Genomic DNA, 26,438 nt, shown 5'->3' with positions numbered 1-26,438 from the left:
CATGCGTTTCCGTCAGAAAAAATTGTTACGACGAGCCAAATTCTTGTTGCCCCGGTGTGATGAAGTTTAGTCAGAGCGTCCGATAATGTCCAAAAATGGGGATGCTGTCTATTACAGTTTCCTGTGTGGGGCACTGCATTCGCCCAGACTGATCCGGTATATTTCGGGGCAGTGTGCCGCCTCAGTGTAGCGCAGCCTCCAGTGAATGAGCCATTACGTCGCCAACAGCCTGCATTTATCAAACTGCTGCTCCGCGGTTCTGCATGTGGATTGGTCTGATTGGACGGAGAAAGTCACCTGACCTCAAAACAGGGGAAACACAAAAATCCGGAAGTAACGAAACTATTTTGAACACATTCATCAGATGTGTTGCTGAAGAAGATATCACATTCTACATAAATACATCCAATCTGTAAACAAAGCCATGCATGTTAATGGTGATGATTTAGTTGGGTGACCCCTTGCCCTAGCCACGCTTTTCAGGGGCTTCCATTGTATGTAACTTGACAGGGATGACGTGCGTCACCTGTTATCACAGCTCAATAAGGCCCTTAGACGAAGATGCTTTAAAAATAACACGATACTCTACAGTTGGAAATCAACGTGCAAGCAGTCCGTTTGGCACAAGAGCCCGATACGCTGACTGTCATCAGCAGATTAGAAAAAGATACCCCGAAACCTCACTCATGACATTACTTGGAACATGAAGCATAAGAAAAACGAGGACCTGAACCGTGTCCAGCAAGTACTTTAAAATGATAGGTGTAGATCAAAGTCAAAGTCAAAGTCAGCTTTATTGTCAAATATGCTAATATGCATGACATACAGCACAGATGAAATTACTGTCCTCTCGGACCCAGCATGCAAGGCACTTATAATTACTTTAACAAACAAACATGAAAACGCCAATTTGCCGGGAGAGGGGGAGCCTCTGCGTGTTCACGCGCCGCCATCTTGGGAAAAAAAAATAACAAATATGACAACACAAAGACACAGAGTCATTCATTCTTCAGGACTTGCTGTACCCTCTTTGTGATGACATGAAGCAGTTCTAGTTCAAAGAGGAGAGGGTCAAAGCATCCATGTCAGCAGTGGATGGATGTTTCTCTCTATGAGCTACGAGTAATGGTCTTTCTAGGGTGTTTATCAGCTTTTGTTCAAAGTCAGATGGGATATACTGGATGGATAAATGAAAACAATAGATTGGGTTTTCCAGTTGCTCATTAAAAAATAGCACTTTTATTTTTCTTGCACAATGTGTGTAATATTTATTAAAATATACAAAATGGGTCGGGGGTAATAAACATGACATTGTCAAAACATCCAGGAAAGCAAACAACTTAACATTGTACAACATACATTGTGTATATCTTGAAAAACAACATTTAACTAAAAAAGAATAACACGTGAATTGGATACATAGCAACAGTTATCTCCAAAATTGGTGAGAAACACAGTCCAAGGTCAGGTTATTATTGCTAAAAATAGTTGACCATGGCCACCGGTACTCCACTTTGTGTGTTGTTATCACTGGACACTTGGATCGAAAGTACATTTAAGGATAAGCATGTGTCAAAAGGTCTGGTGGGTCGCACTGAGTTTAAACTCTGAAAATCTCAAATGATGTCATAAGATAAATTAATAATAATCATATAATAATAATAATAATAATAATAATAATAATAATAATAATAATAATAATAATAAATTTATCAGCACCTTTCAAAACTCAATTTTTTATCATGCTCCTCATGTAAGACAACTCATTATGCATTATTACAAAGCATTTAAATTAATAGCACAGGGGGGTTTAAACTAAGTTTACATGCCAGCAACATCATGTTAACCCTCACAGCACCAACCTATCCTCTCCTCCTTCTTGGATGACCTGACCGACAGATGCCTCATTCTGTACTCTTATGAAGCACTGTCTCTTGCATTCCATCAGCTGCTCCAAGTCTTGCCACATCTTCATCTGCTCCATGTTAGCGCCGTGGCTCTCCCTTACCAGCTTCTGTTTCTCACGTAACTTCTGCAGTCGGCGTGGAAAAAGGATACAAAGGCATATTCATCTTTTTAAACATACCACCTCATATACCAATAGAACATACTTTTTGCTAAGAAATAGACAGCAAATGGCTCACCTTACCAAGTAGCTCCTGCTCAGCAATGTTCTTCATGTACACTTCCCTACAAACAATGGCATATTTCACATGCAGGCCATAGAAAATTCAAGAGAGCTCACCTACTATTTTTGGTATGGTTTCTCATAAACCCTTAACCCATATTTTGCTTCCATCGTCTGTGGTAAGAAAGTCATGATGCCTCTTTAATGTGGAATGAAATAACAAGGGGTGTCACCTCAACTGACTGTGATTGAAGAGGGGCTTCCGGAGGGTATTAAAGCAGCTGGTTGGCCTGACTCAGTGGGCTCACCTGATGGCCTTTTTCTTCTCCTGAACATCAGAGGACACGTAGGCCTTCATCTCCTCAGCTACCCGCTGTATTTGCATCTCAATGACCTGTGAAAGTCAGAGATGGGAGACTCATGTTTACAGGCAGGGGCATAGTTGAATATGTCCCTACACAGCCCTTAAAATTATGAGAAAATGTATAACATGTTATAACATGTTTTTCCGAGCAAGCCTCGAAAACATCATAAATGTTGTACATTCATCTGGTCACTTTTAGTATTCTTGACTGAAGAAAAAAAAATCAAACGATAACGCATGGGTGTCGTACCATTGGGCTTGTCATCTCAGCCTTGACGGCTACTATACTGCCTGTTTTTGATATTTCCCTCCCTCAACACACCTTAATCAATCGATCAGCTCATCAGCAAACTGGGCCTGATAATTTGAATCGGGTGTGTGGCTGGACGGAGACATCTAAAACATGCGTGTTTTAGACACAGCATTGTACTCCTCGAGGACTGGATTTTGACACCTGTGATTAAGAGATTATGTGAAGTGATTTGGACATTTTTGACAGAAATCTTTTGGTCAATTTCATTTTGACAAACAGGTTTTCTGCAAGTTACTTCTTGATGAAACAGGTCCGGCGGAAATCTGGTCTGGGTGTGGCCAGCAAAAATGAACTCAACTTTCTTCAAATAGTGATTTGCCACATGAATTCACAATTTGATTGGAAAGGGCAAGAAAAGACAATATTTGAGTCGAGGGAAATTTTCCTTTTCATTGAACTTTATGTGTAAAGGTAAAAACTATCAAGTGCGAGGCTATTTCCATTTTTTTTTCATTTGCGGGGAAACTGAGTATGGATTATCACTGATGCTATGGCTAATACAGCAGTAGTGTATTGTTACCTACAGTGTTTGCTTTGATACCAACAACAAACCCTATCCTCAGAAGCTGCTCAAAATGTGGCTTCACAGCTTTGCAGGTCTGAAATTCAGGTCTAGAAAATAGAAACCCCCTCACAGTTTGTCTCTCGTTACAGGTACTTCTTTTGAAATGGCAAATAAACAACACTCAACTTCAGTAGAAGCATCTCTGGCTAAAGACAAACTGTAGAGGGGTTTTTACTTTATGGACCTGAATTTGACACCTCTGCAGTATTAAAATATTTTCCATACTACAATATGAAGAACACAATTGCTTTGCTCCGATGACTTATCTGTAAAAAAAAGGATAAAAATGTAAGTATATAAAATATATTTCTTGGAATGTGTAGTAATTAAATGGCCTTTTTGGTGTTCACATTTTCTTGTTCATATTATATTTCAACACCACAAATAATCGGAGGGATAAGAGCACATCACTGATTGTGTAGCCTTGCATTTGCTTGACTTTGGTCCAGGTAATGGGTTCAGTTCCCACTCAGTGACGATGTGTCTGTACCTATGAGTGACGAACTTGTGACCATTCCAGAGTGTCGTCCGTCCTTTACCCATACTCATTTACCCACGCTTTGATCCTCTCCTCTTTCATCCAGAACTGCTTCATGTCATTACAAAGAGGGTACAGCAAGTCCTGAAGAATGAATGTCTCTCTGTGTCTTTGTTTTGTCATATTATTTGTTATTTAGTTTTTTTGTTCTTTTGACTTCAAGACGGCGCCGCGAGAGTGGCTGCCTTTCCAGCAGCTCATGTATTTTGTTTTTCTACTTTCATTCCTTTCATCACTTTGCTGCTGTGAAATGTAAATTTCTCCACTGTGAGACGAATAAAGGCATATCCAATCCAATCCAATAGTCAGCTACAACATGGGTGTCAAAATTAAGGGTCAGGGGCAAGATCTCGCCATTAAGTCATTTTATGTGACTTGCAGAAGCAAATTAAACATATACACTTCCATGATGCTTGAAAATCTCAAATGATGTCATAAGATAAATTAATAATAATCATATAATAATAATAATAATAATAATAATAATAATAATAATAATAATAATAATAAATTTATCAGCACCTTTCAAAACTCAATTTTTTATCATGCTCCTCATGTAAGACAACTCATTATGCATTATTACAAAGCATTTAAATTAATAGCACAGGGGGGTTTAAACTAAGTTTACATGCCAGCAACATCATGTTAACCCTCACAGCACCAACCTATCCTCTCCTCCTTCTTGGATGACCTGACCGACAGATGCCTCATTCTGTACTCTTATGAAGCACTGTCTCTTGCATTCCATCAGCTGCTCCAAGTCTTGCCACATCTTCATCTGCTCCATGTTAGCGCCGTGGCTCTCCCTTACCAGCTTCTGTTTCTCACGTAACTTCTGCAGTCGGCGTGGAAAAAGGATACAAAGGCATATTCATATTTTTAAACATACCACCTCATATACCAATAGAACATACTTTTTGCTAAGAAATAGACAGCAAATGTCTCACCTTACCAAGTAGCTCCTGCTCAGCAATGTTCTTCATGTACACTTCCCTACAAACAATGGCATATTTCACATGCAGGCCATAGAAAATTCAAGAGAGCTCACCTACTATTTTTGGTATGGTTTCTCATAAACCCTTAACCCATATTTTGCTTCCATCGTCTGTGGTAAGAAAGTCATGATGCCTCTTTAATGTGGAATGAAATAACAAGGGGTGTCACCTCAACTGACTGTGATTGAAGAGGGGCTTCCGGAGGGTATTAAAGCAGCTGGTTGGCCTGACTCAGTGGGCTCACCTGATGGCCTTTTTCTTCTCCTGAACATCAGAGGACACGTAGGCCTTCATCTCCTCAGCTACCCGCTGTATTTGCATCTCAATGACCTGTGAAAGTCAGAGATGGGAGACTCATGTTTACAGGCAGGGGCATAGTTGAATATGTCCCTACACAGCCCTTAAAATTATGAGAAAATGTATAACATGTTATAACATGTTTTTCCGAGCAAGCCTCGAAAACATCATAAATGTTGTACATTCATCTGGTCACTTTTAGTATTCTTGACTGAAGAAAAAAAAATCAAACGATAACGCATGGGTGTCGTACCATTGGGCTTGTCATCTGAGCCTTGACGGCTACTATACTGCCTGTTTTTGATATTTCCCTCCCTCAACACACCTTAATCAATCGATCAGCTCATCAGCAAACTGGGCCTGATAATTTGAATCGGGTGTGTGGCTGGACGGAGACATCTAAAACATGCGTGTTTTAGACACAGCATTGTACTCCTCGAGGACTGGATTTTGACACCTGTGATTAAGAGATTATGTGAAGTGATTTGGACATTTTTGACAGAAATCTTTTGGTCAATTTCATTTTGACAAACAGGTTTTCTGCAAGTTACTTCTTGATGAAACAGGTCCGGCGGAAATCTGGTCTGGGTGTGGCCAGCAAAAATGAACTCAACTTTCTTCAAATAGTGATTTGCCACATGAATTCACAATTTGATTGGAAAGGGCAAGAAAAGACAATATTTGAGTCGAGGGAAAATTTCCTTTTCATTGAACTTTATGTGTAAAGGTAAAAACTATCAAGTGCGAGGCTATTTCCATTTTTTTTTCATTTGCGGGGAAACTGAGTATGGATTATCACTGATGCTATGGCTAATACAGCAGTAGTGTATTGTTACCTACAATGTTTGCTTTGATACCAACAACAAACCCTATCCTCAGAAGCTGCTCAAAATGTGGATTCACAGCTTTGCAGGTCTGAAATTCAGGTCTAGAAAATAGAAACCCCCTCACAGTTTGTCTCTCGTTACAGGTACTTCTTTTGAAATGGCAAATAAACAACACTCAACTTCAGTAGAAGCATCTCTGGCTAAAGACAAACTGTAGAGGGGTTTTTACTTTATGGACCTGAATTTGACACCTCTGCAGTATTAAAATATTTTCCATACTACAATATGAAGAACAAAATTGCTTTGCTCCGATGACTTATCTGTAAAAAAAAGGATAAAAATGTAAGTATATAAAATATATTTTTTGGAATGTGTAGTAATTAAATGGCCTTTTTGGTGTTTACATTTTCTTGTTCATATTATATTTCAACACCACAAATAATCGGAGGGATAAGAGCACATCACTGATTGTGTAGCCTTGCATTTGCTTGACTTTGGTCCAGGTAATGGGTTCAGTTCCCACTCAGTGACGATGTGTCTGTACCTATGAGTAACGAACTTGTGACCATTCCAGAGTGTCGTCCGTCCTTTACCCATACTCATTTACCCACGCTTTGATCCTCTCCTCTTTCATCCAGAACTGCTTCATGTCATTACAAAGAGGGTACAGCAAGTCCTGAAGAATGAATGTCTCTCTGTGTCTTTGTTTTGTCATATTATTTGTTATTTAGTTTTTTTGTTCTTTTGACTTCAAGACGGCGCCGCGAGAGTGGCTGCCTTTCCAGCAGCTCATGTATTTTGTTTTTCTACTTTCATTCCTTTCATCACTTTGCTGCTGTGAAATGTAAATTTCTCCACTGTGAGACGAATAAAGGCATATCCAATCCAATCCAATAGTCAGCTACAACATGGGTGTCAAAATTAAGGGTCAGGGGCAAGATCTCGCCATTAAGTCATTTTATGTGACTTGCAGAAGCAAATTAAACATATACACTTCCATGATGCTTGCTAAAATCTGTACGGAAATCTCAAATTCTTGTGAGTAATAAATGAGATATTGTGAGCATTTTCTTCTTACCACACCCACGATTACACTGGTATACAATGGTTTCACAATCATAATGGCCATCCAAGGGAAACAGTCACTACAATGTGGCTAATGACATAAATGAGTTTTTGACACCAGTGCGCTAAATTACGCTTCAACTCACCTCCGATCCTGAAAAGGTAATCTGGTCTATAAAAAGGATGGACGGATAAAAACATGTTTACATTAAAGCACAGATGAGAAGGTTTCTTCAGCCGTCATCTGTACAAAAGTGAAGGTTTCGGACGTTTCGCCTCCTATCCAAGAGGCTTCGTCAGCGAACTAAAGTCTGACTGGTCGTATCGGCCCCATTTATATATCCCTAATGTCCAGACATGGTGGCGCCGGACACAGCTATGATAGGTCCCTACTCTCAGGTTGGGGGGGGCAAGGGACCCCTCCCTGATTGTTCCTACATTCCTGACTAACGACTGGCCTATTACCCCCACTCCCCCCGGTATCACCTCATCAGCATAACGACCCTCATCAGCATTGCGAAAGTTGCCTAACCTGTTTTGCCTAAGCAGGCTATTGTATGAACGATCCAAATTGAACCTCACCCCACCAGACCGGTTTAATGAAGGATTTTGTTGTTTTATAAGAATCGCCTCTTTTACCCCCCTTTCAAACCATCTATGTTCTTTCGCTAAGATTTTAACCTCATTGTCGTCAAATGAGTGGTTGCTAGCTTTTAGGTGCAAATGTACTGCCGATTGAGGCCCACTAGTATTATCCCTGCGATGTTGATAAAGTCTTTTTTTGAGAATTTGTTGAGTCTCCCCAATGTACTGCTCTTTACAATTTTCATTCTTACAATGTATGGAATAAACTACATTACTTTGTTTTTCATTTGGTAGCCTATCTTTTGGATGCACTAATTTTTGCCTTGACGTGTTTATCGGTTTGAAATAAGTAGGAATTTTATGTTGCCAAAGGACTCTTTGTAATTTTTCAGAAACTCCTGCAATGTACGGTACTGCTACTCCTCTCCTTTTTGAATCTTGAGAATTATTGGTTTCGTTCGCTATTCTTTCTTTCTGACATTTGTTGAATGACCACTGAGGGTACCCACAGTTAGTGAGTGCTCTCACAGTTTGTCTCTCGTTACAGGTACTTCTTTTGAAATGGCAAATAAACAACACTCAACTTCAGTAGAAGCATCTCTGGCTAAAGACAAACTGTAGAGGGGTTTTTACTTTATGGACCTGAATTTGACACCTCTGCAGTATTAAAATATTTTCCATACTACAATATGAAGAACACAATTGCTTTGCTCCGATGACTTATCTGTAAAAAAAAGGATAAAAATGTAAGTATATAAAATATATTTTTTGGAATGTGTAGTAATTAAATGGCCTTTTTGGTGTTTACATTTTCTTGTTCATATTATATTTCAACACCACAAATAATCGGAGGGATAAGAGCACATCACTGATTGTGTAGCCTTGCATTTGCTTGACTTTGGTCCAGGTAATGGGTTCAGTTCCCACTCAGTGACGATGTGTCTGTACCTATGAGTGACGAACTTGTGACCATTCCAGAGTGTCGTCCGTCCTTTACCCATACTCATTTACCCACGCTTTGATCCTCTCCTCTTTCATCCAGAACTGCTTCATGTCATTACAAAGAGGGTACAGCAAGTCCTGAAGAATGAATGTCTCTCTGTGTCTTTGTTTTGTCATATTATTTGTTATTTAGTTTTTTTGTTCTTTTGACTTCAAGACGGCGCCGCGAGAGTGGCTGCCTTTCCAGCAGCTCATGTATTTTGTTTTTCTACTTTCATTCCTTTCATCACTTTGCTGCTGTGAAATGTAAATTTCTCCACTGTGAGACGAATAAAGGCATATCCAATCCAATCCAATAGTCAGCTACAACATGGGTGTCAAAATTAAGGGTCAGGGGCAAGATCTCGCCATTAAGTCATTTTATGTGACTTGCAGAAGCAAATTAAACATATACACTTCCATGATGCTTGCTAAAATCTGTACGGAAATCTCAAATTCTTGTGAGTAAAAAATGAGATATTGTGAGCATTTTCTTCTTACCACACCCACGATTACACTGGTATACAATGGTTTCACAATCATAATGGCCATCCAAGGGAAACAGTCACTACAATGTGGCTAATGACATAAATGAGTTTTTGACACCAGTGCGCTAAATTACGCTTCAACTCACCTCCTATCCTGAAAAGGTCATCTGGTCTATAAAAAGGATGGACGGATAAAAACATGTTTACATTAAAGCACAGATGAGAAGGTTTCTTCAGCCGTCATCTGTACAAAAGTGAAGGTTTCGGACGTTTCGCCTCCTATCCAAGAGGCTTCGTCAGCGAACTAAAGTCTGACTGGTCGTATCGGCCCCATTTATATATCCCTAATGTCCAGACATGGTGGCGCCGGACACAGCTATGATAGGTCCCTACTCTCAGGTTGGGGGGGGCAAGGGACCCCTCCCTGATTGTTCCTACATTCCTGACTAACGACTAGCCTGTTACCCCCACTCCCCCCGGTATCACCTCATCAGCATAACGACCCTCATCAGCATTGCGAAAGTTGCCTAACCTGTTTTGCCTAAGCAGGCTATTGTATGAACGATCCAAATTGAACCTCACCCCACCAGACCGGTTTAATGAAGGATTTTGTTGTTTTATAAGAATCGCCTCTTTTACCCCCCTTTCAAACCATCTATGTTCTTTCGCTAAGATTTTAACCTCATTGTCGTCAAATGAGTGGTTGCTAGCTTTTAGGTGCAAATGTACTGCCGATTGAGGCCCACTAGTATTATCCCTGCGATGTTGATAAAGTCTTTTTTTGAGAATTTGTTGAGTCTCCCCAATGTACTGCTCTTTACAATTTTCATTCTTACAATGTATGGAATAAACTACATTACTTTGTTTTTCATTTGGTAGCCTATCTTTTGGATGCACTAATTTTTGCCTTGACGTGTTTATCGGTTTGAAATAAGTAGGAATTTTATGTTGCCAAAGGACTCTTTGTAATTTTTCAGAAACTCCTGCAATGTACGGTACTGCTACTCCTCTCCTTTTTGAATCTTGAGAATTATTGGTTTCGTTCGCTATTCTTTCTTTCTGACATTTGTTGAATGACCACTGAGGGTACCCACAGTTAGTGAGTGCTCTCCTGATATGTTTTGACTCCTTTTCTCTACCTTCAGTGCGAGTTGGTATTAGTTTAGCCCTATGCTGGAGGGTTCTGATAACTCCTAGTTTATGTTGTAAAGGCTGGTTAGAGTCAAAAAGTAAGTATTGGTCAGTGTGCGTAGCCTTCCTAAAGACTTCTGTTTTTAGCGCTCTGTCCTCTTTTATAATTACTTTACAATCCAAGAAGGCTAGTTGGTTCTCTTGAATGTCCTCACGAGTAAATTTAATGTTGAAGTCTACAGAGTTGAGGTGATCTGTGAAGGATTGAATTTCTTGTTTCTTAATTATGACAAAAGTATCGTCCACATATCTAAACCAGTGTCTAGGTTTTGTCCCCGGGAAGGATGCGAGGGCCTGTTTCTCCATCTCTTCCATGTAAAGATTAGCCACTATGGGTGAAACTGGTGAGCCTCAACTCTGTAGACTTCAACATTAAATTTACTCGTGAGGACATTCAAGAGAACCAACTAGCCTTCTTGGATTGTAAAGTAATTATAAAAGAGGACAGAGCGCTAAAAACAGAAGTCTTTAGGAAGGCTACGCACACTGACCAATACTTACTTTTTGACTCTAACCACCCTTTACAACATAAACTAGGAGTTATCAGAACCCTCCAGCATAGGGCTAAACTAATACCAACTAGCACTGAAGGTAGAGAAAAGGAGTCAAAACATATCAGGAGAGCACTCACTAACTGTGGGTACCCTCAGTGGTCATTCAACAAATGTCAGAAAGAAAGAATAGCGAACGAAACCAATAATTCTCAAGATTCAAAAAGGAGAGGAGTAGCAGTACCGTACATTGCAGGAGTTTCTGAAAAATTACAAAGAGTCCTTTGGCAACATAAAATTCCTACTTATTTCAAACCGATAAACACGTTAAGGCAAAAATTAGTGCATCCAAAAGATAGGCTACCAAATGAAAAACAAAGTAATGTAGTTTATTCCATACATTGTAAGAATGAAAATTGTAAAGAGCAGTACATTGGGGAGACTCAACAAATTCTCAAAAAAAGACTTTATCAACATCGCAGGGATAATACTAGTGGGCCTCAATCGGCAGTACATTTGCACCTAAAAGCTAGCAACCACTCATTTGATGACAATGAGGTTAAAATCTTAGCGAAAGAACATAGATGGTTTGAAAGGGGGGTAAAAGAAGCGATTCTTATAAAACAACAAAATCCTTCATTAAACCGGTCTGGTGGGGTGAGGTTCAATTTGGATCGTTCATACAATAGCCTGCTTAGGCAAAACAGGTTAGGCAACTTTCGCAATGCTGATGAGGGTCGTTATGCTGATGAGGTGATACCGGGGGGAGTGGGGGTAATAGGCCAGTCGTTAGTCAGGAATGTAGGAACAATCAGTGGGGCCACAGGGAGGGGTCCCTTGCCCCCCCCAACCTGAGAGTAGGGACCTATCATAGCTGTGTCCGGCGCCACCATGTCTGGACATTAGGGATATATAAATGGGGCCGATACGACCAGTCACACTTTAGTTCGCTGTCGAAGCCTCTTGGATAGGAGGCGAAACGTCCGAAACCTTCACTTTTGTACAGATGACGGCTGAAGAAACCTTCTCATCGATGGACCACTCCTGTACGACTGAGAGCTTACACAGATGTATTAAAGCACAGAACACATTTTTTTGGAAGGACTATGCTACTCGTATTTGTATTTTTGACATATAATTATTCTAAACTGTATATTTGGGAATTATTAATCCTCATCCGGTTTTAGGGTTTTGGCACGGTTGAGAAGACTTCCAAATACTTTAGTGACACTCTAAGTGAAGCAATGACTAGATTAATATTTGATTTGAAACATGTAAACACATAAGCCAAAAATGTGGATCAGTTTTCCTAAACCTGAGCTGATGTACACAAATGTCCTCTTTTTTACCAAAAACACAAGTACCACTTGTCATTTGTGGGGGTCTAATGAATTTGGAAAGTATTAACCGTTGAGATGCTGAAATCAAATGATTTGCACTTTTTTTAAATATGAAACATGAAAACTAAAGAACAATGCTCTCCTGAAGTTTAGTATTCAGGATTGCTATTGGACATTTTAATATGCACTGTATGGCTGCTTATGTTTTGCCATCATAATGTTTTACGTCAACCACTGCTTGACGGTGTGGTTATTTAGTTCTTTTGGCAATTAAGGAGCAGAGCAGTTTAATGCAAAAGAATCATTATTTGCTAATAACAGCCGGTTTAGTGTGAACTATTTGGCTATGTCCTTGTCAAGTGGGGTCACTAAGAGGGGCAGAGGGCAGAGAAAAAGGCATGAAATGTAATGTGGCAAGAATTGTTCAAGTCTACATTTGCAATATTTGACTCGGATGCAGCCTTATTTGGCTGCCTTCTCCTTATTCTTGCCTCAGACTTGCAGTTGATGGAATGATATCTGTTTTCCTCCTGAGCAGTCTCCTCTCTCAATGCTTTCACCTCCTGTGAAGAATCAAAACATAAATGTAATAGTCTCTAAGACAAAATGGGAATTTCACTTAAAGATTAAAAAAATATGGATTCAACAATGATGATCTATTAAGTACTATATCACACCCAGCAAAGAAACACAAGTATGAGGTCTGAACAAAGAAAAAACTGAAAGGCCTCTACTTTGAGATACAGTAGAACAGACACTATACCTGTTCCAATCGAGATCTGTTGCTCTCCAGACCAGCAGCGCAACTTTCGTACTGGGATTTCTTTTCTTCATACTCCTGATTTAACACCTATTATGATGTTGGAGCAGGAGGTTAATACAGTAGAGCAACCATAGAAGAATAAATCACTTTTCCACCCCAATTCATAGAAAAATACACCAATTTCAACAATGTGCAAGAATAGCAACCCTCAAAACAAGGAGTCACTTTGAGCTATTTAACCAACAAAGGCCTCTTACAAAGTCTATTTTTGTCCTTCAGTTGCAGCGTTTCATTGGTGAACCTTTAGCCACTGAAGAGGAAGATGGAACACATGTAGGAAAATTTAATCCTCCGCCTTTAGTGCAGCAATGCGGGGGCATTCCCATCAAGCATTGTATTTCTGGAGCATGTAAATGATTGTTAAAATACCCTGTCATGATAAAAAATGATACACATGTCCAACAGAAATCAGTTATAAATTAATAATTTCAGCTATTTCATCACAAATTTTGAATACATTTATGGTTCATCCCAGTGGCTTCCTTGGTGTCAAATGTTTATTCGTAGTTTACATGCCATTGCCATCCTGCATTCTACCAAATTTACAGGAGTCATTGCATGCAATATTTTTCATTTTAAAAGACATTATAGAATTGTATTTTTTTGTTTTTGTTTTGTAATGCTCACCTGACACTGCTGCCTCAGAGACCTAAGCTCTTTGATAATGGGAGCGAGAGCTGACTTCTTCTCCACTATCACCGAATTTAACTGCTTCACCTAATAAAAACAGAGAAATTCACAATGACATTTTTTCATCTCTTTAAATACACTTTATAGATAGTAAATACATAGCTTATAGGCTCCAGTATGGCCTCGCCCCAGTTAAGGTTAAGGGTTTGGATAACGGATGTATATTGTTCACAATTAAAGTCAAACCGTGGCCAAAAGCAGAGTACTTTTTGTAAATACCATGATTACATGTATGCACCACACAAACATGTATATCATAGGAAAATATGGCAGTAAAGGAAATATTCGACCAGAAACGTGTGGAACTTTTCTCTTTTACATACTCGTTATTTTTTGTTGCCATATTAGAAATATCATTTCACCAACTTAATTCAAATACGTATCATAATACACGCCCTGCTTGAGCCTAGCGTTAGGGTGAACACCTAATTACAATATGAATAATCAAAAATAAAATAGAAACATCGAAACAAATGGATCAACTGACTTAGCCTGATTAAACTGGTTAAGCCACGTGGTCCATGCTTCATCAATAAACCCACATTTTTGGTAGACACACACACACACAAGCACACACAGGTACTTTGTAGTATTAATTAAAAGATCAACATATTTCCTCATCAATACAGTAGAATTATAAAAAACACTGATAGCAGATATCCCAATGGTGCCATGATAAACTAATGTTACCATTTCAGACATGTCATCAAGAGTGCGGCCCTTCTTTTCATCGAGCTCGCTTTTGATGGCTGACACTCTCTCTAATTCCTCCTGAGTATTGCTGTAGCCAGAGATACCCTTCTCAGCTTCCACAGTTTGCTTCAAAAACAAAAGGGAGAGAAATGTGACAAGTTAATGACAAAACATGTCAGCGAAAGCAGATACTGCATAATTGACTCTTGTGCTCACCATCTTAACCATAAACCAGCATGGTTGCCTTTATTTCATGCCGGATCATTTATTTAGAATCAGTTTTACCTGAGAATAAGCGTTGGGGATACCAGAAATAAGAACACATAGTGTACACTATGTGTTTTTTTTTTTTGTTGGGGAGTTTTGTTGTTACACATATACACTATGTGTATATGTGTCCGTGGTAAACAGACCCTATGGATACATTCATTCAACCCAATAAAACAAATGAAGTCGATGAGTCCACAGTTTAACATGAGTCAAAAGTCAAAGTCAAAGTCAGCTTTATTGTCAAATATGCTAATATGCATGACATACAGCACAGATGAAATTACTGTCCTCTCGGACCCAGCATGCAAGGCACTTATAATTACTTTAACAAACATAAACATGAAAACGCCAATTTGCCGGGAGAGGGGAGCCGCTGCGTGTTCACGCGCCGCCATCTTGGGAGAAAAACAAATTGAAAAAATAACAAATATGACAACACAAAGAGACAAAGACATAGAGTCATTCATTCTTCAGGACTTGCTGTACCCTCTTTGTGATGACATGAAGCAGTTCTAGTTGAGAGGAGAGGGTCAAAGCATCCATGTCAGCAGTGGATCAGGGACGTCATGGTGGAATTTGTACGTCTACTACAAGCTAAATGTTGAAAGCAAACACGAAGCTGTAGCATCCATTGACGAAAAGACATTGTCTCACATCTCCTGTCGCACATAAATCCGCTTCAATTCCAAGCCGCGACAGTTCCACATACTAAAGAACATCACCGGACCTCTGCTAGATCCTCTTCAGTTTGCCTACCGGGCAAACAGGTCTGTGGAGGATGCAGTCAACATTGGACTGCATCACATCCTCGACCACCTTGACAACACAGGAACCTACGCAAGGATCCTGTTTGTGGACTACAGCTCTGCGTTCAATACCATCATCCCAGAACTCCTCATCCCCAAACTTCTCCAGCTTGGTGTGTCCCCCACGATCTGCCAGTGGACCCTCAGCTTCCTGACAGGACGGACACAACAGGTCAGACTGGGAAATATATCATCCACAACACGAACCACGAGCACTGGAGCCCCGCAGGGATGCGTCCTCTCTCCATTGCTCTTCTCTCTCTACACGAACGACTGCACCTCAACACACCCAGCTGTCAAATTCATAAAGTTCGCAGATGACACCACGGTCTCATCAAAGACGGCGACGAGTCTGCGTACCGACAACAAGTGGAGCAGCTGGAGCTCTGGTGCAGCCGTCACAACCTGGAGCTGAACACGCTCAAGACAGTTGAGATGATCGTGGACTTCAGGAAACATCCATCACCACAGCTACCCCTCACACTATCCAACTGCCTTGTGTCAACCGTTGAGACCTTCAAGTTTCTGGGAATCACAGTCTCCCAGGACATGAAGTGGGAGGTCAACACCAACTCTATTCTGAAAAAGGCCCAACAGAGAATGTACTTCCTGAGGCTGCTAAAGAAGCATGGCCTGCCACAGGAGGTGCTGCAACATTTCTACACGGCTGTCATCGAATCCATCCTGCTGCTTTCTTATCGCGGGCTCCTCAAGCCATGCATCCATCCAACCGCAGACTGTCCAACAGCACTGACCTTTCCACTGAACAAAGCGGGGCTGTGAAGATGCTTTCCATTACAGGCGCAAAAAAGCACAATGGCCCCAGAGCTGTCCAGCGAAAAAAGTAACTGTACTGGAGGCAAAAAAAGTTGAGGGAAGTAATAAATGGGTCTCTTGAATACCTGGCCACTGATGAAATGTGAAATAAGAGTAAAACCTCAGTTCTCATGATTAATGCGTGACAAATGCACTTACTAAAATCAGATTGTATTCTCCCAAACATTTTTTGCAGACAAAATATCAAGAGAGCTCATGTCCCATATTTACAGCAGTAAAAGTAAAACAAAGTTTGATCTGAAGGAATCAGAAGTGTTGGTGGGTGAGAGCAACAAACATGACCAAATCGATGGGTCCCTGTCATTTTCAGGAAGAGGTGATGACATAAAAGGCCTGCTTTAACTTGCTGAGTATGTGGCAATTAAATGAGCAGGTATGTCCCTATGTTGTGCCATATTGCGTCAAAAACTATGCATAGTCTACTCCTAAAAACTACACCGGGAGAGGCGAGCACCAATTGTTACACACTGAGACGACCCAGACACACAAAAATGCGTAGTGGAAAGTTAGGAGATCAATGTCCACACTTTTATGTCCCCATGTTTGTACATGCAAATCTGAATCCAATGAAGCCCAATGTCACATTTAAGAAGAGAAGTTTCCTTCTGTAGACTAAGAGAGCTACTAACCAGTCACACACAAAAAGATGAGACTGAAAACTGTCTGCTTAACAACTGCCTCTGAGAGATGCAGAAAGAGCAGGGGCAGCAGATGCAGCTGTCGAAAATAGCAGCTCTGCATGGCTTCTTTCAGACGGCCTATCAACAAGTCAGGCGCTGGGACCACAAAGAGGTGTGAAGCGATTTCCAGGATGCTTCCAGCACACCAGCGTTAACGTGGCCAATGTGAATGGGGAGATCAAATGCAAACGGAGCATTTGGAGCGAGGCAGCCAATGTGAAGCACAGGGTGTGCAGTTAGATGTTGAGTGCCTTGCTCATGGGCAATTGAGCTTTTGTGGCAAAGGAAAGAGCACTTCCTGCATTGGTCCATAGAGATTTTACCCAATGCCTTTGCCCTAAGGCTACGTGCCAAACTGGCTACTAATCAGTAGCAAAATAGTCTGTCGGGGGACTACATCGCTTGCTAGTGGATGTTTCATATGCAGTGCCATGCAAGAAATGATAGAAGTCATGAACACACATTGCTTGGGTTTTCCTTCTCCTCTGGGGATCATTTGTAGTTACCAGTTTCTCTTGGACAGCCTCATGCCTTTGCTTGAGAATCTCCTCCGTCCGTTGTAGAACTCCATACTCCGCTTTCAGCTCTGCAATTTCTTGACGTTTCTTCTTGTATACTGTACCCTTGCTTCGTAGTTTCACCACCAAACGTTTCAGCTATGAGAGAACAAAAAGACTATTTGATACTGGCTAGGGGTCATATTGTTTGATTTTGATTAACATGCATCAACAAAATAGTTTTGGTCTAAAGTCTAAAAAGTGGGACACAGATTGGAAATCCATTAAATGCTAATTTATTTGATTGTATCGTATTTTCCGGTGTATAAGGCGCACCTAAAAACCATCGTTTTCTTCAAAAGATGAGCCTGCGCCTTATACGCAGGTGTGCCTGATATATGAAGTAATGTTGAGCCATAACAGGTTTCTCAACTACTGTCAGCAGCCACTGACTTAGTTTTCCTCCTGTAGAAGAAGTCGTGCATAACCCCAGCCTCTACTATAGCGCCTTATAAAGTGGCATGACTTATATTTGGAAAACTTGTATATATTTCTATATGATATTTGGAAAACTCTTTTCATTCATTGATGGTGCGCCTTATAGTCCGGTGTGCCTTAGATAAGGAAAAAGTTTGAAAATACACCATTCATTGGGGGTGTGCCTTATACTCCGGTGCACCTTAGACACCTGAAAATATGTTTTTTTTCTGTTATCCCCATGCCCAATTTTATCACATAACTCTTGTGTACCGATACACAAAATCTTTGTAGTATTTTAAAGGACCCTGCTAACTTCAAGCATTACATTTGCCTATCAGTGCCTCGATAAAGGTCAGGAGAGGAAAGGCTTTAGAAAACAGCAGATTCCCCCGGGAGCACCCTGGGGCCCATGCCATGATCTGGCATGGTCACTCGATCTGTTCAGCCAAGCTACGTCGAGCAATGGCAAAATCTCTGCAGCAAGTGGACGTGGGGCTGGGCCCCACCCCGATTGTCGGTCTGTCTGCCTACTGGGACACAGTGAGGCTCCTCCACAATGAAGAGCAGCTATAAATGAACAAGGACACGGGAGAACAGTCCCAGAAAATACAGAATGTGCTTCATGTCCTTTGGGGACCCGAGAAGCGTCATCGAAGACAGTGGGTGGAGGGGGCGGTTCAAAGAGTATATTCTGTGTGTATTTTAGGATATCAAGGGCAGTCGTGGCTGACAGAGGACTTAACAGTGTCGAATAATACTCCATAGTGTTTGTTCTTAACAGTATGTTCCCAAAAGGAATCCTGCTACCAAACAAGCAGCACACCCATAACATGCACGCTCACTCTAAAATAAGGTGTACAAATGTACAAAAGTACATATACTGTATGAGCCACGAACCAGCAACAGAGAGAACATGTTCCAAACACAAAATAGTGATCACCTCTGAACTACAACACCACTATATTTAAGCAGTGTGATGTGCTCAGTTGATAAACTTTACTGGTTATCGTCTATCCAGCGCTGACCAGACGCAGTCCTGTTGCTACATTTGATGGGTGGCAGGTGTTGAGGCAATCAGCAGAACGGAAAATACCTCTGATAAAAGTGATCGTCGCCACTCTGGTTGGCGGACCCAACTCAGGAGGATGCTGCTCAGCAGCGCTGGAAAAAACTGTTCCCATTAAGTTCACCCGCATATCGGACCAAAGGGCCCTCTTTGTTACTACAACTGATTTCTTATCAACACTTTAGACATAGAAGGAAGAAGGTTATAAAAGACCCTTGAAAATGAAGACACTAGCCAATTAGTGCATGTTAATACCCTCTGATGTTGAGCATGCGTAACTGAATCCTTCAGTTACACATGTAACAGTCAAAATAACTAATAATTTATTAATTCATTTTGTCACAAATACATTTTCTCCACTAGAATGTTCAACTGATTAATTTCTGAGAACAAAAGAGGATAAATCTACTTGAAGTTATTTTACAGTGAGAACATTGCACTTGTATTTTTGTCAGAAGCAAAAGACCCTTTCCAATGAGCTGTTTTCCTCCCGATTCCAAAGCATCATTTTTTTCCCAATATGGGTGATGCATACATATATAGTTGAGGGCAAGGTGATGTGTCTGTGAACTGATGCCCAATGCTATGTAGAAATGTTTGTGAAGTGGACGTAATCAGAGAAAAAATACAAAAATAATCTTCTGCCACACTAGCAGGTTGGTGAGGTCACAAATCAGACCTGTGTAGTATTATGTGAACAATCAAAAAGTACTGACGTCATAATCTCAGACATGCATGTAGGCATGCATTTAAAAACACGAGCCTACACACACACACACACACACACACACACACACACACACACACACACACACACACACACACACACACACACACACACACACACACACACACACACACGCACACACACACACACACACACACACACACACACACACACACACACACACACACGGGCAAAATGCTGAAAATAATGTGGCTTGTTGTGAACTGTCCCTTCCTTTATGTAACCTCACAGAATGAATAGAAGAAACACAGAGATTCCATCCTGATGGAGAATAAGAAGTTATCATGTTTAAAAGTGCTTAGCTGGCCAACCAAACGATAGGCCCAAAGTCAAGGCGCAGATGGCCACAGTAAATCTGAGTGAAACAGACACAGCAAGGTAAACTGTCAGCTTCATCTAGGTCTAGGAGATCCGGCCTTGACTTGGGATACTCCTTTATCACCAAAATTATTTACGGCTTGAACATCCTGCACAACCGCCAGATTACAAATTTATCAGTTCATGGGAAACACAACTGATGGGTTAAAAGTGATCGTTCGTTCCTGGTTCACCGCTCTTCAGGGTGTTAGAAGTGGGATGGTGAAATCAGCAGGAAGCCAGGTGTTGAACAGAATAATTATTTTAATCTTGTAGACAGCAGGGACATTGTGAGGTCGGTTGAGGGGAGACAGAGAGAAAAGAGAGATAGACGCGCTGGGAGAGCATTTGTACAAGACGGACAGGATGTGACGTATTAGGATGTGACGTAATAGGATGTGGCATCATGTAAAGGCAGGCATGATATGACGTATCAGGAAGTCCAAGAAAAACAACACGATGCAAAAAGACGTTTAAAGATGTTCGTATAGCGAATTACCCCAACAACAATGTTTTATTGCTTACAGCTGTGGTGCCCAGAACGTCCAGAGGCGTGGTATTCTAATCAAGAAAACTATGTCTTACTAATGTATCACTTTAATTTACATATACTCTCAATAAATAGCTTGGCAGAGGGGCGCAGAATTCAGACGTATGTCATTGATGACTGCATTTCCTGCCGGCAGTAGGGACAATCTTTCTAGTTCCGAGTCTCTGTCCACGGTGTCTGACTGTCATTTCTCTGACACATCTTCACATTTTATAGTTTCCCTGTCCGTAATCCAGAAGTACTCAGCAAGAGGATATCAACAGCGACTTTGGCAGTAGCTTGTCATGCGCTTCAACGAGGAAACATTTTATAGGCCTCCCAGTCTATTTAAAGTGTTAAGTTGATTTAAGTGAGTAGCATAAAATATTTTGGTAAAAGGTGACTTCCAGATATTTTGGTCAGTCCAAGTTTCTTGTGCTGGTTCATCTCAGTTGGATTCTATTAATAGATCTTTATGAGAACGTGGGGATGGGGGGGGGGGGTGAGTACTGTTAAGACAGTGAGGCATCCACGTTTGGAATGGACCAGAAATAGCATTTTGCGTTTTCTGTGGTCGAATATACACAAGTACATTGAAATGAGTGATGTTATCAAAATACTTAATCTTGACCCCTGCTTATGCAATCCAGCTCAAGTTTTCCATTAAAAACTCCCACAACATTTTGATTATTGTTCATACGTCCCGTGTAAGCTCTCAGTCGTACAGGAGTGGTCCATCGATGAAAAGGTGTCTTCAGCCGTTATCTGTACTTCTTTGAAGGTGTTCAAAGAAGTACAGATGACAGCTGAAGAAACTTTTTCATTGATTATTGTTCATATTTTAAAACAAATTAGTGGATTAATTTATGGATGCTGGAGACACGTGCAGAAGTGTACCTCGTCACCCCGGATGATCTCTTCTCCAGTGGAGGACAGTGCCTGGCTAGCCCGATGTTTCAGCTCTCGCTCTGCAGCTGCTAACTCCTCCCTTGCTTCCTGCAGCTCTTCGGCTTTTGCTTCCTTCTTACGGATGATAATGGAGGCCTGCCAGAGTCAAGATTACAATGGACATCAAAGCAAATGTGCAACTTTTGAGGGAATCCTAAAACAAGAGAATGACATCTGGTCATCATTAAATGGTTCGGGGATTTCTCAGAATTTAATCTTTCATGTAAAAGATATTTTGGAGAAATCAGTTTCACACTTTTAAACAAGCCACGCATTCTTCTACCCAAGTGCATAAACTGAGGCTCTTTCGATACGCTTGGTTTGGAGAAATTTGAGATTGCCAACTTGAAGAGAGATTGTGAGCCAGGTACTGTAGTTTGTGAGTGACAAAAATCGGACATCACAAATGTTATTCTGCATGCAAAGAGGAAAAGAAACAAAAATCAAACAAATCATATGCTTATTCCATACAGTGCATATTAAATGAAAGAAAGCATGCAGTGCTTGGCATTAACTATATGGGCAAAGACCAACTTGAATGGTCCGGGGCAATCACCTGCTGTCTGTACAAAGTGAGTTTGTCATCTATAGGGTCACTTCTCATCATCTTCTTCTCAATCATTTGATTTATCTGAGTGTCAACCACTTTAATCTGCAAAAACAAAAAAGGCAATTTTAATAAGTTATGCAACGGTAAGAGAATACAGACTTCACAGTAGTTTCCCGCGCTTGACCTTTTGACCGAGTTCGAGAAGGTCACCGTGACCCATGGCGGGCTCAGCTGCCACTTTCTGAAGATATTGGACCGTACGCCTGTGCACCTCCAATTCTTTAGGGAGTTTCTCAGAGACCATGTATGAGTTGATCTTGATCTCCTCTTCGAGCCTTTTCATTAAGTCTGGGGATAGCCATTGCTTAATACTTTTGAAAAATGATTGCATTTCAAACAGAAATTTTAAGAAAAAAAAGTAGTGAGCCCATAGTATGATCAGATCCAATAGAAAAAGACATTTTGACACCAGGTCGTCTTGATAGTAAATCTATGAACCACGGAGCAAAACTTACGATCGGGACTGGCATCGGATGCAGCCTGTCGCATGTCTTTCAACTGTTGCTGCAACCTCTGCAGTCTCTGCTCTGCCTGAAACAGCTAAAGACAAGTGGATAATTATCAGTACAAGCGAATGATGAAATTATCCAAGCAAAATGCAATGCAAAGTTTTTTTATAGATTACCCTTCGTGTGTGATTTAAAGAATGTGCGCTTTTTATATATATATTGACTCCTTTAAATTGGTTTTGGACACATCCCTTGATAGGAGTCATGACAATTAGTGTGGGCTGCAACTTACGGTGGTTATGTTAAAACAAAACTTGCTTGGTTATGAAATCAAACAAATGTTTCACAGACTAGATCCTGTGCTTCAGTATGCCCAGGCTAGATCTTATGCTTCAGTACACCTACTTGCGTTCAAATCCTGGATTTAATACACCATACTCAAAAAAATATTTTATAAAAGCTTATGTAAGGCTACATGTTGCTTTGAACTTTATATTGAAAATATTGATACACTCCTGCCCAACTCTACAACTGTTTAAAAATTACCTCTTGTGGATAATAGTCAACACTATGTGTCTCCTTTTGTCCTTTTAGACTATTTATTACTCACAAACATTCTAGTTGTCGATTATATGTACTCTTCAGACACACGCACACACACGCGCACACACACACCCATTGGTCACATAATGAAGCAAACCTAACCATCAATGTTCTAATCGATTTATCCTCACAAGGGTCATGGGGAATACAGGAGCCTATCTCATCTGTCCTCGGGCAGTAGGCGGGGGCCATCCTGAACTGGTTGCCAGCCAATGGGAGGGCACACATAGACAAACAACTATCTGCGCTCACAGTTTGGTACACACTCACACCTTGGGACAATTTAGAGTCTTCTATTAACCTGCCATTCATGTTTTTGGAATGAAGGAAGAAACCAGATTATCAAAAGAAAACCCACACAGGGTCAGGGAGAACATGCAAACTCCACACACAAGAATGCCGAAATCAAACCCTGCAACAAAAACATACATAAATGATGTGGATGTTTTCGTTTGGAAATTAATGCCGCTCTAATAGCATTCTTTTTGTAAATGTTTTTCTGTTACAACCAAAATGAGGTGTGGCGTGAGTGTTAGATGTGATAATGTAATTCTTCACCCAAAAAACATTTTGTGCAAATTACACACAAAAAATAAAACAAATGATTGTCCGATTAATTGATGCATGAGTTAAAGGTGACAAAAAGATGAAGAAAATACAGCACTGAGAACGTTTTACTTGGTTCTTTTGTTCTTGCTTCTGGTGTGCCAAATGTTCTTCTCTCTTCTTCTCAATTCTCAGTTGGCTGGCCTGCTCCAACATCAGTTGATGGTTGGACACTGACTCCACCTAGTGGAGGGACAATTATGAACAGTTATGACTGTACAGTACAAGATATAATAGAGGTGGATCGCAGCTTCCATATACAGTAAAGTCTCGTTATATCGATATCGGATATATCGATAGTCCCGGTTATATCGATACTATTTCTATGCACGTATGGAGAAAATTACATGCAAACAGGGTTGGATATATCGATAGTCCCGGTTATATCGATATTTTTTCGGACTCCCTTGAATATCGATATAACGAGACTTTACTGTATAACTGTGCAACGGATGACAGTCAGTTTTCACCTTTTGAACGACTTTGGTGTTTGATCATCATCCAATTACTTTTTGGCTTGTCAAAACAACGTAACAAGTTGTCATAAGAAGGTGCTAATATATAACAAGGGTTGTGTTTTCATTCATCTGTGAATCTTAAATCGCTTGGAGCATTACTCACTGACTCACCCTCTTCTTCAACCTTTCCACACGTTTAATTAGTGGACCCTTCTCCTCCTCCATTGCGCTAATGTCCTGTTGCAAAACAACACAAACGTTGTTTTAAGTTCAACTGGGATAGTGCTATTTTCACAATGATAAAATATGATTTATTTTTATAATATCCAACATTGAAAGCAAAGTTATAATACAATTTCTATTCACCGATTAAATTTTATTTAAAAAAAGGTACTTACCCTTCTGATTTCCGCTGTGGAAAACCCTGATGTCCTGAGCTGCTCACATTCCTTGTGATTTGTCTTAAATCCTTCCACCAGTTCTTCATACTAGGAAAGTACATGTAATATGTATATGCATTAGCTCGTTTGTTCTAGATTGAATCACTTGCCATCATACATTACTGAAATGTGGTTTATCCATCTATCCACTCATTTTTAACATTGCTTATCCTGAACAGGTTGCGGATGGTGCTAGTGTGGATCCTTGCCCAGCTTACTCTGGGCGGAAGGGAATCAACACCTTGAGTCAGTCTCTGGGCACATATAGAGCCCAACAACAATTCACACCCACATGCACATTGTCAATGAGTCGGAACGATCCCACGCTGTCGAGTTTAAAAATACACAATCAGCGACTAAGGGAGTAAGTTTAAGTGTATGAAAACCTGGTGATATGTATCACTGACGACGTCATCAGCCAGGAATTCTGCAGGAACATCAATTTTAACAAGAAAACGAGCTAAGTAAGCTCTTTTCTTTAGTTCTGGGATCCTCTGCAGAAGCCAATGGAGAATGGGATGGACTGCAGGTTTGCTCCCAACCACCAAACCTTGTCTGAAGCTGCTCCTGAGGTGAAACACTGAGTCAGAACAGTCCCCATACAGACACAGTAGTGCTTCCATATCAGTTGTTTGATTTATCCGTAAACAACCTACAGCTCAGACTGGTTGCCAGGTGGTTTATATTTCAGCATTCCAAGAAGAGCACACATTCTCTTCGCAGTTTGTTCTGGCATTTCCTCACGAATATCAATAGCTTGCTGAAAATAATACTGCTTTGTTAATTTCAAACTGGCAGAACATGACAAAGGTTTTCGGAATCAAGTCAAGTTTGCTAACAAACTGTATATTGCTTACCTTTGGATCAACTTCAGCTAAAACGTCATTTAGAATCTGAAGGAGCTGCATCGGTTCAAGGGAGTCAAACGTAATTAGATTGAAGTTTTTCTTAAACGGTGTTTTGTTCAACTGTTCTACAATAAATTTTAGTTGCTCACTCATTGTTTCTATATTCTTGGATGGTTTGTATGATCACTCGAAATCGCTCCACGATTTGTGGCTCAGAATTTGGCTAACCTGGGCTAGCATAAAACGTCAGCCCGTGCGTCCGCCTCGAAAGACTAACGGTGCATTTAAAGATCGTAAATGTATAGGAATTTGTGGTATTATGTTTCCTTTTATAATATTAGCTGAACGAATTCATCCTTATTGTCCTGACTGAGCCCTTTCATAACTAACACTGTCTGTTAGAAGTCCACTGTCCTTCCGTTTGAATGCCTTTCTGCTTCCAAAACACATGCTTCTCATCAGTTCATCAAACACATTAATATACTCGTAAAAATAGCGTAAAACATAAGACGAGTTATGGAAATTGTGTACCGCTACTGTAGAGAAAATGTACACATGCTGTACAGCATTCACAAAAAAATCAGATACGCAAACGAATAGGGGCGTGTGATCATTTCCAACCCGTGATTTCAAATAATCCAGATTTTCAAATGAAACTGGAATGCAACACAAACTCTTCGCGTCGCCGCAGTTACCGTGGTTACATGAAACAAGTTCCCGGTCGTTAGCCAACCGGATAAAAACTTCAAAATAATAAATAACACTAACAAAAATGCTATTCTCATTTCACAACAAATATACATTCTGGAACATAATACGCAACAGCTAACGA

At 40.5% G+C, this 26,438-nt stretch overlaps 2 protein-coding genes across 3 annotated transcripts; both read right to left on the bottom strand.

Moving 5' to 3' along the window:
• Positions 1-796: 796 nt before the first annotated feature.
• LOC148899560 (intraflagellar transport protein 81 homolog) lies at positions 797-4,290 on the bottom strand. Its single transcript, XM_088995552.1, has 3 exons — positions 2,437-4,290; positions 2,145-2,190; positions 797-2,032 (listed from the first exon to the last, which is right to left on the bottom strand). Exons 1-3 carry the CDS (start codon positions 2,511-2,513, stop codon positions 1,850-1,852), a joined length of 306 nt encoding a protein of 101 aa, XP_088851678.1. The 5' UTR covers positions 2,514-4,290; the 3' UTR covers positions 797-1,849.
• A 140-nt stretch (positions 4,291-4,430) lies between these two features.
• On the bottom strand, positions 4,431-25,851 carry LOC148899559 (intraflagellar transport protein 81 homolog). 2 transcript variants are annotated; one of them, XM_088994892.1, is made up of 18 exons: positions 25,616-25,851; positions 25,415-25,518; positions 25,145-25,325; positions 24,717-24,806; positions 24,490-24,555; positions 23,933-24,043; positions 22,658-22,742; positions 22,327-22,490; positions 22,149-22,244; positions 21,542-21,688; positions 17,474-17,623; positions 14,372-14,500; positions 13,619-13,708; positions 12,932-13,018; positions 12,660-12,731; positions 5,148-5,233; positions 4,856-4,901; positions 4,431-4,743 (listed from the first exon to the last, which is right to left on the bottom strand). In XM_088994892.1, exons 1-18 carry the CDS (start codon positions 25,757-25,759, stop codon positions 4,561-4,563), a joined length of 2,031 nt encoding a protein of 676 aa, XP_088851018.1. In that variant the 5' UTR covers positions 25,760-25,851; the 3' UTR covers positions 4,431-4,560. The 2 variants fall into 2 exon arrangements, with proteins under 2 accessions (XP_088851018.1, XP_088851019.1); XM_088994893.1 differs by lacking the exons at positions 25,145-25,325; positions 25,415-25,518.
• Between the last annotated feature and the right edge of the window lie 587 nt (positions 25,852-26,438).

This window comes from Hippocampus bargibanti, linkage group LG04, assembly GCF_051943395.1.
Source record: "Hippocampus bargibanti isolate YZ-2025 linkage group LG04, ASM5194339v1, whole genome shotgun sequence".
Classification (NCBI taxonomy): Eukaryota; Metazoa; Chordata; class Actinopteri; order Syngnathiformes; family Syngnathidae; genus Hippocampus; species Hippocampus bargibanti.
The sequence above is the reverse complement of the archived record's forward strand: the minus strand, read 5'-3'. Positions and strand labels throughout refer to the sequence as shown.